This window comes from Nycticebus coucang, chromosome X (genome assembly GCF_027406575.1).
Source record: "Nycticebus coucang isolate mNycCou1 chromosome X, mNycCou1.pri, whole genome shotgun sequence".
Taxonomy (NCBI): Eukaryota; Metazoa; Chordata; class Mammalia; order Primates; family Lorisidae; genus Nycticebus; species Nycticebus coucang.
The window spans coordinates 5,625,275-5,640,610 of record NC_069804.1 but is presented as its reverse complement, the minus strand read 5'-3'; the positions used below and the strand labels follow the sequence as shown (position 1 = coordinate 5,640,610).

The 15,336-nt window shown below is 48.8% G+C and overlaps 1 protein-coding gene across 1 annotated transcript in view; it reads left to right on the top strand.

Moving 5' to 3' along the window:
- PUDP (pseudouridine 5'-phosphatase) overlaps nucleotides 1-15,336 on the top strand; it is a 106,107-nt gene that overhangs the window by 58,905 nt on the left and 31,866 nt on the right. Inside the window, exon 3 of the mRNA XM_053579489.1 lies at nucleotides 7,050-7,279. Within this exon, the coding sequence (XP_053435464.1) occupies nucleotides 7,050-7,279 (230 nt within the window). The remainder of the gene's footprint in view (nucleotides 1-7,049; nucleotides 7,280-15,336) is intronic.

Here is a 15,336-nt window from a genome sequence, read left to right as displayed (position 1 = left end):
CTCTGACCCAGCTATCATTCAGCATAAGGTTATTTAACTTCCATGTTTTTGTATGGGTATGCAGATTCCTGTTGTTACTCAATTCAAGTTTTATTCCATGATGGTCCGAGAAGATGCATGGAATAATTTCTATTCCTTTAAATTTACTGAGGTTAGACTTGTGACCTAAAATGTGATCAATTTTGGAGTAAGTTCCGTGGGCTGATGAGAAGTATGTGTATTCAGTTTTGTTGGGATGAAATGTTCTGTAGATGTCTGCTAAATCTAAATACTGGATGGTTAGGTTTAAATCTAAGATTTCTTTGCTCAGCTTCTTTCTGGAGGATCGATCCAACACTGCCAAGGGAGTGTTGAAATCTCCAACGATTATGGAGCTGGAGGAAATCAAGTTACTCATGTCTGTTAGAGTTTCTCTTATAAATTGAGGTGCATTCTGGTTGGGTGCATAGATATTAATAATTGAGATCTCGTCATATTGAGTATTACCCTTAACAAATATGAAGTGACCATTCTTGTCCTTCCTTACTTTTGATGGTTTAAAGCCTACTGTATCTGCAAATAAAATTGCAACACCTGCTTTTTTCTGATTACCATTTGCCTGAAATATGGATGACCATCCTTTCACCCTGAGTCTGTATTTGTCTTTTAAGTTGAGATGTGACTCTTGTATGCAACAAATATCTGGCTTAAGTTTTTGTATCCAGTCAGCTAACCTATGCCTCTTTAGAGGACAGTTTAAGCCATTCACATTGATGGAGAGTAAGGATAAGTCTGGTGGAATTTTGGGTATCGAGTTTTTCAAAGGTCTAGTGGACATTTTTAATCCTTTCGCCAGTGTGGAAGTTGGAGTTTGATCCGAAGTTTCTGAGTGAGTTTACTTTTGTGGTATAGGATTGGGTTGGTCATTGTGGAGGATAGGTCTGAGAACATCCTGAAGAGCTGGTTTACTTATGGCAAATTTTTTCAACATATGAATGTCATTGAAGTATTTAATTTCTCCATCATAGATGAAACTCAGTTTAGCTGGATACAAGATCCTGGGTTGAAAGTTTTTTTGCTTTAGGAGATTAAAAGTTGATGACCAGCCTCTTCTTGCTTGAAAAGTTTCAGCAGAGAGATCTGCAGTTATTCTAATATTCTTACCTTTGTACGTTATAGTTTTCTTTCGCCGGGCTGCTTTGAGAATCTTCTCTTTCATGTTAACTTTAGTGAAGCTAATTATGATATGTCTGGGAGATGGCTTTTTGGGGTTGAATCGTGCTGGGGTTCTGAAGCTGTCTGCTATCTGAATTTCAGATTCTCTAGGCATGTCTGGAAAATTTTCTTTCATAATTTCATGTAGAAGGGCCTCTGTGCCCTTGGCTGCCACATCATCAGCCTCCGAAATTCCTATAACCCTTATGTTATGTTTTTTCGAATTATCTGAGAGCTCTCTGAGTGAGTGATCCGTTTTTGCTCTCCATTTCTCTTCCTCTTTGAGAGATTGGGAGCGTTCGAAGACTTTATCTTCAATGTCAGAAATCCTTTCTTCTGCTTGCTCCATTCTGTTACTGAGGGATTCTACTGTATTTTTCATATCTTTGAGGGCTGTAAGTTCTTGTTTCAGTGTGTCTAAGTCTTTGGTGGTTTTGTCTTTAAATTCGTTAAATTCTTGAGACAACTTTTGAATTTCTCCTCGAATTCCTAATTCCATTTTATTAATCTTGTCTACAAACCAAATTCTGAATTCGACTTCTGACATCTCAGCCAGTTGTTTATGAATGGGATCTTCAATCACATCTGCCGTATCTTTTCTTGGGGGGGTTGATCTATTCTGGTTATTCATGTTACCAGAGTTTTTCCGCTGATTCCGCCCCATGGTTTACTCCCTTTGGTTTTTCCCCTGGGGTTTTATCGAGGGCCCGTACAGTGTTGTGGCCTGAGAAACTGGGGCCCTGTCTGGTGTGGTGGAGCAAAGTGGTTCTGTCTTGTTTTCAGCTGGTTTCTGTTCGATCCTATTGCAACTTCTACTCTGGCTTGAAGTCTCAGCTGTGTGAAAAAATCAGCAATTAAGTCACCCCGCCTGCCCACCTCTGGCCCCAGTTGGAAAAGGAGAATCAAACCTTCCTACAATCGCACACCCAGGGCACCACCTGAAAAGTCCTCAGTCTATTAGCCCAGTTCAAAAGGTCCGAATCAACTGTCTCAATCGGCACTTGTCTCAGGTGGAAGGGTTCAAGAGGTCTCTGGGAACTGGATCACAGGGGCCTGGTGACTCCTCTGAGACAGCTCACCCCAGTGCAGCGTGGAATCAGGAGGAGCCACCCTGCAAACAGAGCAGTCTGGGAAGGTTGACGTCTCCTTCCCCACTTTGCCCCTCCGTCGGACCCAGTCACTGGTATCTCTGCAGATGGCTAACCCAGTTGCCTGCAGTGAACAGACACTCCAGGGGTTTGCACCTGCCTGAATCGCGAGGAAGTCTGCCAGGCCCCCGCAGACTGCCGCTATCTAGCAGGAGGAGATGGGGCCTGACATCTTTGAGTGTTTGATGCAGGTGATGGGAAGGAGGTGTTCACTCAGGCTTAGCCCCGTCCCTGATGGATGCTGCTAACAGAACAGAACAGAACAGACAACTTTGTGAGGTTCTGTCTCTGTTCCTGTCATCGCCTACAGGAGACGGGCTGTTTTGAGTTCAAACGTCTTTGCTGCTGGAGAATTGCGTCTGAACACCTCTCTGGGTCGGCCCCGCCCTGGAGGCTTCTGGGATTGTGAGCCACCGGTGGCCTCCTCTGGTTGCCCAGGGAGACAGGGGGTGTGGCCTCAGAATATCCAGAAGTGAGCGTTCTGCCGTTAAAGAAAAAACGGCTGTTGATCTACCTCCAGGGAACTGCTGCTCTGGTGTGGGCACTCAGGCGACCCTTTTCTCCTCTGTCCCGCGCCCCAGAGTCAGCACTGAGCGGCTGCAGTTTGTGCTGGGTCCACACCCCTTAAGAGATCCCCCAAGAATCAGAACTCTTGGGGGATGGGCCCCCAGACCCGGATTGGGAGTGGGGCGGGGGGAAGCTAGAGTTTCATTCAGTTTCACGCAATACTACGGTCCGGGGAGGGCTCCTGCACTGCACCGCAGGGAAGTGCCGCCAAGGCTTGATTTCCCCTCAGCGGAGTGCCCTCTCCTTGCTCACGTGTCCCAGAGTCAGCGCTGACCTGACGCAGCTCAGGCACTGTGCACTCCCCTCGAGAAATCACCCAAGGAGCCGAACTCCGGAGGGATAGGCCCTCAGACCCCGAGTGAGAGTAGGGGCTCTCAGCTCTCAGCGGGGAGGCCAGAGTCTTATTCAGTCTTGTGCCCGGGGAGGGCTCCTGCACTGCACCGCAGGGAAGTGCCGCCAAGGCTTGATTTCCCCTCAGCGGAGTGCCCTCTCCTCGCTCACGTATCCCAGAGTCAGCGCTGACCTGACGCAGCTCAGGCACTGTGCACTCCCCTCGAGAAATCACCCAAGGAGCCGAACTCCTGGGGGATAGGCCCTCAGACCCCGAGTGAGAGTAGGGGTTCTCAGCTCTCAGCGGGGAGGCCAGAGTCTTATTCAGTCTTGGGCCCCGTATGCCCGGGGAGAGTTGGTGCACTGCACCGCAGGGAAGTGCCGCGAGGCGTGACTCCCCCTCAGCCCGGTGCCCTCTCCTCACTCGCGGGCCTCAGAGTCAATGCTACCAGTCGCAACTCGGGGACTGTCCACTCCCCTTGAGAAATCACCCAAGGATCTGAAGTCCTGGGGGACAGGCCTCCAGACCTCAGTGGGCGGGAGGGGAGCGCCGGGGATTCAGGGTTGCCGGCAAAGGATTCCCAAAGTTTTATTCAGCCCTATGTCCGGCAGGAGAACGCCACGGCACCCCAGTAGGGGAGGTAGGTCCAGTTTTTAGAAGGTCTTTCCCGTGGAGTGTAGTGGGAGGGCCTTTAATTTCTGCCCGCTTGTTAAATTGTGGGGCTCCAGAGCCGGTCTCATGGGGGAGGGGGACTCCCGTCCGCTTGGTGGTGGATTTTGTACCTTTTGTTTGCGTCCTTGTGATCACAACTTGCCTCAGCGGTGTTGATGTGCGTTCTTCAGCCTTCTCTCTTGGTGAGGCTCAAGTCCACCAGGATACTTACTAAATTCCTGTCCCTTAACTCTCCTTCTGGACGGGAGCCTTTGTTGAAAGCTGGCTTCAGTCCGCCATCTTGTCTCCCTCCTCTCGGATACTTTTTCTTCCATTCCTGAGATACTTTGCTAAGAATATGTTCCAGCTCCATCCATGTAAACATGAAAGAGGTAAAGTCTCCATCTTTCTTTAAGGCTGCGTAATATTCCATGGTATACATGTACCACAATTTGCTAGTCCATTTGTGGGTCGATGGGTACTTGGGCTTCTTCCATGACTTAGCAATTATGAATTGGGCTACAATAAACATTCTGGTACAGATGTCTTTGTTATAGTGTGATTTTTGGTCTTCTGGTTATATACCTAGTAGAGGAATTATAGGATGGAATGGCAGGTCTATTTTTAGATCTCTAAGTATTCTCCAAACATCCTTCCAAAATGAACGTATTAGTGTGCATTCCCACCAGCAGTGTAGAAGTGTGTGCCTTTTGCACCACATCCACACCAACGTATCTTAAGCGGAAAGCTTGAATCTTCATTGACCTTTCAGGTTTTTATGGTGACATCTTAGGTCACTGATTTGAGACCTTCTTCTTTACTTAGTATAGCATTTAATGCTATCATTTTTACTCTAAATTGTGTTTGGGCTACATTCCACAAATTTTGATATATTTTTGTTGTCTACAAAATATTATCTAATTTCCTTTGGCCATTTCATCTTGGACCTGTGTCTTACATAGAAGTGTGCTAGCTTCCTAATATTTGTAATTTTCCAAACTCCTTTCTATTATTGATCTATTTTAATTCTGTTAAGATTAGAGAACATATTCTGTATATTTCAGTTATTTTAAAATTTTCAGAATAAAGTGTTCCCATTAAATGTTCCAGGAGCCCTTAAAAATAATGTGGACTCAGCTGGTATTGGAAGAAGTGTTATATAAATGTCAATTAGATCAAGTTGCTTGATACTGTTTTTGATGTCGGCTATACCCTGACTTATTTTCTGCCCACTTGTTCTATCAGTTACTACAGAGGAGTTTGAAACCTCCTGTATTTGCCTATCTCTCCATTTAGTTATATATGTATTAGTTTTTGCTTTATGTATTTTGAAGTCTGTTATTTGATGCATATGTATTTATAACTATGTCTTGTTGATAAAGTGGCCTATTCGTCCTTATGAAACATTCCTATTTGTCTCTGATAATAGTCATCCAGTATAATTCATTGTCCCATAGTCATGTCTGTTAATACGGCTATGTCATCTCTCTTTTGAGCAGAAGTTATGTGATGGAAGTTATGTCTTTTATCCTGTTATTTTAAATGTATCGGTGTGTTTATATTTAAATTAGGTTTCTGTAGATAACTTATAGTTGTGTTTTATTTTGTTTTGTTCTCCATTTTGATAACATCTTCCTTGGATATTATAAAATTTATAAAGCTGACGTAAGTCCTGAGCTGCTGATTCCATCTGTCCCTGTCACATCCGCATCCATGTTCACTGCTGGCTTGCTGCCCTTCCTCCTGGTCGGGAGCTGCACTTTTCTGCTTCTTTAAAGGCCTGGTGACTTTGTATGATACGTTAGATGTCGTTAGTTTTACATGCAGAGTGCTAGATTTTTCTTTAATTTATTTGCTTTATTTAGCTTTGTTGTGGCTCAGATTGAAGATCTGTCTGTACCTGCCTTTTAACATCTTAAAAGACTTCTTTCCCTAGAGCAGTGGTTCTCAACCTTCCTAATGCCACAGCCCTTTAATACAGTTCCTGTGGGTCGTGACCCACAGGTTGAGAACTGCCGCCTTACATGAATGGTTTTAGATGTTTGGAAAAAAATGACTATGTCAGGCTTTTATGTGACAGTTGCCACCGTAGGGATGTTACTTCATGTGGTTATTAAAATAGGTAGGATTATATAAATTGCCACTTTAGATAAACCATAATGTTTTGTATGCATTTAGGTGTTACTTCTGTCCTAATTAGCATAGGTTAAAAGTGGAAAGCACTCCTGTTATTTTTGACACATTTCTAATAACTGGCTTTCTCTTAATTGGCTCTGTGAATAAGTCTGTTAACCTCTGTGTTCCCTGTAGTTAATCTGTACGTTTAGTGACAACATGGGACATGCACTTTTCATGTGGTGGTGTTGGGTTTGTCTTCAGCAAGGGTCATTGACTTCTCTGACGCAATATTGAGTGGTGCCTTGGCCCCTGGGGAGGCTGTTTTGTGACTTCCTTTCCTGAGCAGTGTGAAGAGTGACTGAATTGCTCTCTGGAATGCAGGGGTTCCTCAGACTAGCAGCATAGTCCTTGGACCAGGCGTCCTCAAACTTTTTAAACAGGGGGCCAATTCACTGTCCCTCAGACCGTTGGAGGGCCAGACTATAGTTTAAAAAAAATCTATGAACAAATTCCTATGCACACTGCACATATCTCATTTTGAAGTAAAAAAACAAAACGGGAACAAATACAATCACACCGCCTCCTGTGGCCCGTGGGCTGCAGTTTGAGGACCTCTGCCTTGGACATTCATAACTTTGGAAAATGAGCATGGCCCAGCAGGGCCCTGCAAGGGCGTCCCCTTCCCCACACCGTGGGCAGCTCCAAGTGGAACAGCCCCCTGTTCCTGCTTTGCCTGTTGTCCACCTTTCAACGAGGGGGCCAGGAAACAGCAACAGTTATTTATGGTGAAATCATCTTTACTGTGGAAAATATGATACAGCTAAGTTGTGTGTGTGTTTTTACTTTTTTGTTTGCTTATTTTGAATAGGGCTGTTTCAGAGCTGATGCCCCTCTGAAGACAGTCTGTCACAGGTGAGAGAATTCCTCAGAAGGAGAAGCCAAATGGTGCCGTGTCACACGGCTGGACGAGCCCTCCCTGGGAAGAAGGCCTGGTAGACACCCTGCCCTCCTCACTCAAGCCTTTCCCTCTTCCTCCCCAGGGGCTGAGAAACTCATCCACCATCTGCAGAAACACAACATACCCTTTGCTGTTGCCACCAGCTCCGGGTCTGTGTCATTCGAAATGAAGACAAGTAGACACAAGGAATTCTTCAGTTTGTTTTATCACATCGTTTTGGGAGATGATCCGGAAGTGAAGAATGGCAAGCCAGCACCTGACATATTCCTGGCCTGTGCCAGGAGGTTCTCCCCACCTCCGCCTGTGGAGCAGGTAAGTGGCTACTGGTGAGAAACAGCTGAGCAGCCACCTTTCAGCAGGCAGCATCCACATGGTCACTGTGCCCAACAAAAGGTCTTGGTTTCTCCACTGTTGTTCTATCCTTAGAACGTGGCTACACAGCTAAATGTAAGGGTTTTATATGGAATCAAGTCCACACCAATAACATTAGGCCTCTGAGACTGGGCCAGAGTCTGCTGGGTGGCAGGAACGTTTCCAGGAAAGGTCATGTTGGCCAAACACTGCCTGTTGAGAAATGCTGCAGGGAAGGGGGCTTGCAGCCACGTGGGACTTGCAGCACCTCATTGTCAAGGAGCAGACTTACAGGGCAGGTAGGTGTCCCCTGCAGGTCAGGCGCCTCAGCAGACCTCACGTCCTCACCGGTGCTTGTCAGGTGCTATCTGTTACTGCAGAGGCTTTCTTTTTTTCTGCAGTTTTTGGCCAGGGCTGGGTTTGAACCCGCCACCTCTGGCATATGGGGCCAGCGCCCTGCTCCTTTGAGCCACAGGCGCCGCCCATGCAGAGGCTTTCTTGGGTCACAGCGTGTGGATTTGGTTGTGGAGGTTTTAGATTTCCAGCTGTTTCCTTCCCTGTCTGAAGTGAAAGCAGTGGGACCCGGTGCTGTGCCTCCCGTCCTGCGTCATCACGCAGGTCCACAGTGCAGACAGCGTGTGGCTTCCTCTCCCCATCTGTGCACAGTTCCCCTAAGGCTGGGGGTCCAGTCTGAGAGCTGCCCACAGCCATTTAAGGCTTGTTTTCCTCATCTGTGCTGTCAGATATCACGACAGTTAGGCACAGACCTTTTTCATTTTGCAGATCACCTTTCGTTAGTGTTTGCCTATTTAACACATGGCCCAAGACAACTCTTCTTCTAATAAGTGGCAGTGAAAGTTAAGAAAAGGTTGAACACTGCAGAAGGGGACCTGGAGAGAGCAGTCAGAGAGGGGAGCTGGTGGTGTCCAGCCTGAATCTGGCGTCTCCTGACCACCCTGTGACTGTGGGGATAGGGTGGGGCCTGGGCTGCCTGCATACACAGACTCTGGCATAACAGGAGACACTGAGAGGGACTCTCCTGCAGGAAAAGCCTTCATAAGCATCTGGGGAGGGTACCCTCGGGGGATGCTGCCAGTGCCACTTTCCCTCTAGGTTCCTGTGTCTGAAGACGTTGGTAGTAGGGGACTCCGTTCATTGAAGGGCGTTTCTGTGAGAGGTCCCTTACAGCAGAACAGAGATGGGGTCACTAGGCCCCAACTAACCCAGTCACTACCTCAGGAAAACTACTCAAAACCTTCTACTCAGAAAATCTGAGCAGCTGAAGTATTCTTGAAAGATGTGGGTTTGGAGCCAAGGTCCCATTTACTCGGTGGAAGCTGTGAAGGAATAGAATTGGGGCTCATTCTGCAGATTCCCCCACAGCAGGTGGTGTCTAACAGCGCAGCCTAGTGCTGGCACTAATGCCCAGACTGGGCACAGACTGCACAGGTGATGGGCTCAGGCCCATAGCCTGCCCCCACAAGAGACACACAGCCCAAGTGTCAGAGCTTATTTGTGCTTCTCATCAACCAGCTAGAAGTAGGAGGTTCCTGCAACGCCCCCTCCTCAGGTGTGGTAGTCCCCTAAATGTCTCACTGAGCCCAAGTGGGCACTCTGCACATCTGCCGGTGTGTGTAAAGGAGACAACTCAGGAGCAGCCAGAGGGAAGCAGTGCGTACACGGTGGGGCGGGACAGAGGTGTGGAGTCCCCACGCCCTATATTGGCGCCAGCCCCCGCTTCTGCCCGTCCCCCCCACCCCTCCGTATGTTCAGCAGCTGTAGAACCCTGTTGGAGCTTTCCTACTGCCGGCATGAGTGATAAAATCACACCCATTGGTCACTGAACTCAATCTCGGGCCCTGTGCCCTCCTGGAGGTCAGAGTAGGGCTGCACGCTCCACATCTCTGATTGCATATTTGGTCTTCCTGGCACCCAGATTCCATCCTGCAGCTGCCCTGGGGCCCGCTAAGGGACACCTATTAGGTTAACAGGTGCTGGTCAACCACTCAGAAAATTCTGAGTGTTTTAGGAACTCCATGCCGTGAACCCAGGAAAGGACAAGCATGCGTTTTATATGCTGCCACGACTGCGAAGATTCAGGGAAGGGCAGTGAGGCGTTTACAGCAGGTCACATCTCTTGGCTGCTCAGATTGTCATTGATGAGTTTGGCTCCACTGCAGTGGCAGGACATGGACTGTGCCTGAGACTACCCCGCTGGTAAGTACAGGGCCACCTGAGCCTCCTGGTTTGGCTAGAGCCAGCCTTTTCCTTTCAAGGAACCGCGTGTCTGCTTCCCACATCTGGACACATATGTGCCTGTGTGCTTGGTGTCCTGCTTCAAACCCCACTGAAATGTGTTCGTTATCCCCAAGGATTTCCCCTCAACGAAAAATTATTCCAAAGCTTCAGGTTATGAAATCTTCCTCTCCAGAGCTCCATTTTCTTGTTTGTTTACTAGGTGTTGCTGTTAGCTGATAAGGTTAAGGTTCTGGTCCTGAGGGGAGTTCAGAGTATCCTCACTTGCTGTCAGCGTGGCAGAGGAAGGACACTGTGCCCTCATTTGCTGTCAGCGTGACAGAGGGAGCACAGGGTGTCCCCACTTGGTCTCAGCACGGCAGAGGGAGCACGGTGTGTCCCCACTTGGTGTCAGCTCGGCATCTGTACACAGGCACACAGAGTGAAAAACCACCTGGCTGGCATGGTCTGTTCTGTGGCAGAGGCATTAAACTGGCTTCCACCTGCGGGCAGTCCCTGTTTGGTATGGCCCCGTGTGAATGAAAGTGTGGTGTTTCTGTGTTGTGCAGTGTATATGAGAACAAGTATTTATGGGAACTGTGTGCTGACTTCTCCCGAGACCCACAGAGTAAAACCTCAAAGCTAGGGCCCTCCTGAGTAGGAATTTCTCTTCACCTGTAAAAACAGCCCTGCTCAGTGTTTTGACATCCTGGTGTTCCTCTCACGGACGGTTTTGGAGACTTAACAGAAGAGAAATGTGTGATTGGGTACTTTAAAATTAGTTTAGGGCTTTGGGAGCTCTGACTGTTACCCTTGTTACTAATCCACGTTTACTTGTGGATGTATTGGCCTTACAGAGAAGAGTCTCTTCTCTGTCGCAACCCCTAAGACCCTGGTCGCGTTCACTGCAGGAAGGAACCAGGCGTGACAGGGATTAGAAGTACAAGCTTGCGGGAGGCAGGCTAACCTTATTTGCAGGGTAGCCCCGAGCCCCCGCCTCCGCAGCGGCTATTTATTAAGGTTATACACAACAGGTGTGGACAGTTAAGGTCATTGACATACACGACAGGTATGGAGAGTTAAGGTCATTACAGATGAGGGCTGCATGTGTAAGGATTGCCAGGTGCTCTCCCCACGCGTTCTTTCCCCCACAACCCTCATGAAGAAGTACTAATCATCAATGTTTATCACATGCTTACTAATGAGTGACCCGTCTAATCTCATTCCGGAACACCGAGTTACTTGGGGGATTGCCTCCAAGTCACAAAACATCTCTAGGCTTGCCAGGGGAGTGTCCTATTCTCAGCCTTTCCTTTTAATGTGATAAGAATCAGTAACTGTCGTTTGTAAGAATGGTGTCCATTCCTCTACACTGCTCGTCATCCTTCCTGTGTAGGTACAGTGAAGGGTGTTACTGTCATAGTGAAAGAAGCTTCCAAGGAGCTTCTTGCAGGCAGGCACCCCTGACTTTGTACCTGCTCTTGTCTTGTGCGGGAAGCCTAGGCCTGGAGGAAGCAGATGGAGCTCTGGAAAGACGCCCAGCTGCCTTCCCTTGGTCTGGGTACAAGTGGGGTCCTGTGGGGCAGACCCCTGCGAAGGCCATGGCACTCTATGCAGACTGCAGTCACTGACCACATTCAAAGTTGCCCGAGGGAGCCTATGACGCTGTGGGTGACTCTGCATGAATTACCTATGGTAGTCCTCATCCCGGGAAAGTGGCCAAAAGCAAGGACCGTCAAATGGCCATTCATTACATTAAGTATCGATTTCTGTTTTGCTGGGAGGTGCCTAACAGCCAGCATTAAAGAATTACATTCTCATTAAGAATATTTTCTTTTAAGTTATTTAAGTATTATACTTTTCTGCTTATAAAAGATATAAAAAAGCAAATATAAGGCCACCTTCAGAAGTCCACCCAAGGAGCAAGCACCTGCAGCCGTCTTCCCCTGAAGCTCACGCACCCTGTGAGTGATGACATCTCCCACAGCTCCACAGCAGCGGGGCCTGGAGACTGCAGGTGTGAGCAGGCGTGCACTGCGACACAGGTGAGGGCCAGCAGGGAGGCACCCAGGTCCTCTGGGTATGTGAGTCCTGCCATTGGAACTCCTGACCACAAAAATTCTTGTTTTTGTTATGAAACAAAAGTGACACTGTCATTTACACTTGACTTCTGGGGCTGATACTTACTGTAAGTAAAACCAGAAACCAATTTCTGAAAGCCAGACCATCACTACTTTGCATATTTTAGTTCCCTTGTTAATCCTGTTTTAGGAGCTGAATTTCAGGGTGCTTTTAAAAAAATATTGTTGTTGTTTTCAAAAAAGTCCTGCATATTAAACTTTTATGTACCTGAAGAGGAAAGAAAGAATGGCAGGCGTATTTTAACTGGTGAGTACTGATTGTGTCACCGTCCTCTGTAAACTCCAGGCCATTTCTCAGTTAGGGAGGTAAGGATTTGAGTTGACTTTGCCACATGGGAAATGGATTTTGTACATGCTATCTTGACAAATAAGTATCTTTCTTTGAAAATCATACCCTGTGCTTATATGCTGTCATCTTACCACATTCTGAAAACACCAAATGTGATAACAAACAGCTTTTCATCCTCTTTGTGTAGCTGCCTGTGTTCACTTGCTTCTGTTGCCAAACCCTAGAAGGGGTCATTGGCTGGACTTTGAGTGTATGTGTTTTTGGTGTCTTATCTTTTTTGGTTTTGTTTAAACACTGGAGGTGAAACCAAGAGATAACATTCCCAGCTGGTAAACAAGGGAGGTGGTAGATTCTCTTGTTTTTCCTGTAAACCTGCATATTCATTAATGAATAGGGCTAAGTCCACACGGGTGTGTCCAGTGGGCTTGGGTCAGCAATCTTTAGACATTCCCTCTTCATTTTCATTCACATCGCAGAATGTGATGCCATCTCCTGCTGAAACAGTGCCGGCTGGGTGGGTGGGATTCGAGTGTTCTACAAGGTGCTTTCAGGCCCTCTGGAGGGTGTGACACGGGGGGACAGAACCCTGCTTGGCTTGGCCAAGCGAGGCCCCAAGTTGACTTAGGCAGGAGTAATCCCAGCGTCACAGCGGACTCAGGTCAAACAGGGCTGGGACAACCATGCAGGGATTGAGAAGGAGCTGAGGGTGCAATCAGCACTGAACAGGACATGTCCAACAGGAGTGGAAGCCACGTGGAATGAACCGTGAGGGCCACATTGTACCACAGTTGAGGAAGCTTCCCTCCGCAACTGTTTCCTAGATTTAAAATAAAAAGGTGTAGCTAGTTTTTAAACATGTTTTTCCTAATACGTGTACTTGGACATGAAGCTCATCAAGGTTTAATTGTGATTTACCCTACATTGTAAGTGTCCCCAGTGTCTGTGGGCAGGGCTAGGCTGTGTGTCAGCCTGGGAGCACCCGCTGTGACTACAGCCTCCTCGTCTCCCACAGCAAACAGACAAGAAGTGAGTGAAGGTCTGGTAAATTTCATGGGTGTAGCAGGGAGCCCTGCCAGTCCTCTGCCTTTGGGGGACAGGGTGTTCCTCAACTCAGTCTCCCCCACTCAGTCAGGTCCACCGCTGGTGTCACCTGCTACGGTCGGCCTCCCTGTCAACCTCAGGGACCTGCCGTCTTGGTTGTCACTGCCCCCTCTTTCTGCTGCCACCTGTGACCATGAGAAGGACTCAGGTAGCTCTAGTCACCTGTCCTCGGGGTTATTGCATCCCCTTGACCGGGTTCACTAGGCCCTCCCTTCCTTCATGGTAAGGAAGCAAGCACAGCCACCTCCACACGTATCTCCTGGCATTTCTCTCCAATGGCTCTTTCCTCTGGGCTTGGTGTCCCTCCCAAGTTCCTTGGAAGAGGTTTCTTGCTTTCCCAGATTCCACTGTGAGGAAAAAAGAGCTACCCTTTAGGTTCTACCCTTTTAGGTTCCAGGCACCCGGGCCTGCACATTAAACTGGAAAAAGGTGTCTTACCAAGAGAAAAGACAGATTTTGATCTCCTGTGACCAGGGAATTCACAGAAAGGTGGGGTACACAGAGGCAGTTGACTCTGGGACTTCTGTGTCACATTCACAGGGTTGGGGAGGCATAGAGAGCAGTTCTGGAAGAATGAGTGATTTAGCAGAAATCAGTGGGCCCTCGGGAGAGCAGAGGCAGGGTACAGTACTTCATGGCGGCACCTGTGTGGGTGAATACTTCTCCCCGGCGCTGACCTGTGTCGACGCACTGCCTGGGGTGGTAAGACAAAACTTCCCTGGTTGTGCAAGTCCTGGGGGGTGGACTCTGAACAGCTGAGCTCTTTCAGTAGATAAGAGCAGTGCAGAAAAAGCCCCTCCTGTAATGGCCATGCTCAAACGATCAGCTCCCAGTGAGCCTTGGGTCTCTGTGGCCTTCTGGGGCCCTTCTCCAGACACCCCACTGCAACTGTCTGCACCTGCTCTGGACGTTCAGCATCTGACTGGCCAAAGACCAGACCTGTGCCTGCTGAGCACTCATAACCTCTCGTTCTGCACAACCCAGTGGGTGCCGAGCCTCTGGTTCCTAGGTCCTGCCTCTTGGCTGAGCAGCTTCACTGTCCACATCCTGGGTGCTGGGTCCGGGCCTTTGGCTTCCTGGCTGAGCAGCTTCACTGTCCACATCCTGGGTGCTGGGTCCAGGCCTCTGGCTTCCTGGCTGAGCAGCTTCACTGTCCACATCCTGGGTGCTGGGTCCGGGCCTGTGCCTTCCTGGCTCAGCAGCCTCACTGTCCACCTGCTGGGTGCTTGTCCTGGGTGCTGGGTCCGGGCCTGTGGCCTCCTGGCCTTGCTGTAGGTCTTGCCTCCATCTTGGTCCTCAGGCTTCACAATCCCCATTTGTCACTCTCCTGTCCACTTCCTGCATCAGAGTTTCTCCTTATCCGCGGTGGGGCTGCCCCAGGCCCTGCTAGTGACTGCTGGGGACCAGTCCCTGCTGCCCCATCCTCTCGGGGCCTCTGCAGCAGCTCCCTGTCCACGGCTGCCACCTACTCCCACCACTTCCTTCCAGGCTTTTTGTGGTCCCAGGGGACCTACCTACTTCCCCCTGCTGCCCATGTCCTGAGTGTTGTGTCTGCGGGTATTGTTCTTCGGCCTCCGTTACTGGCCCGTCCCCAGTGTTCTCGTGTTCTCTTTGTGGTTGCTGTGGTCAAACTCTCAACCCTCAACCTCTCAAACCCTGCTTTCTGGAAGCCTCTGGAGTTCTGGCACCTGGAGGCCTGGAAAGGGACCTTGGGAAGAGCCCAGATAAGGGCGTTCAGCCGAGTGTCACTCGTTTGGAGTCACAGCAGATGTTTTCCCCACCTCTGGGGCCCTGCCGCAGCCCCCAGGGCCATGGCCACCTGGACATCCCCCACACCACAGTGCCGTGCTTTCCCCCTCTCCTCAGGCTGCTCCTCTCACTCTCGGCCACCGTGGACCCCTGGGCCGAGAGAGAAGCTTCTGATTGCAGGAGGGGTCTCTCCTCCTACCCTTCTGTGGTCAGCAGCCCCCTGTGGTCTGTCCTGCTTCCCCAAAGCTCCGGGTCGCCCCATCTCTTCTCCGTGGCAGTGGCCGCCCAACAGGTCCCCAGCTCAGCATGTTAACGATTCTTTGTGAGAATTATGTCAATTATTTTCAGACCTTTTTAGCTTTTAACTAGGAATTAGAGCTAATAATAATTGGCTATTTTGTGCTAACATCTCGATTAATGTAGTACTACCACACATTATTTGCAAAATTGAAAGAACTTTTTTATCATTGATTGCAAGGGAACAGTAAATTCAGAAAGCCCTG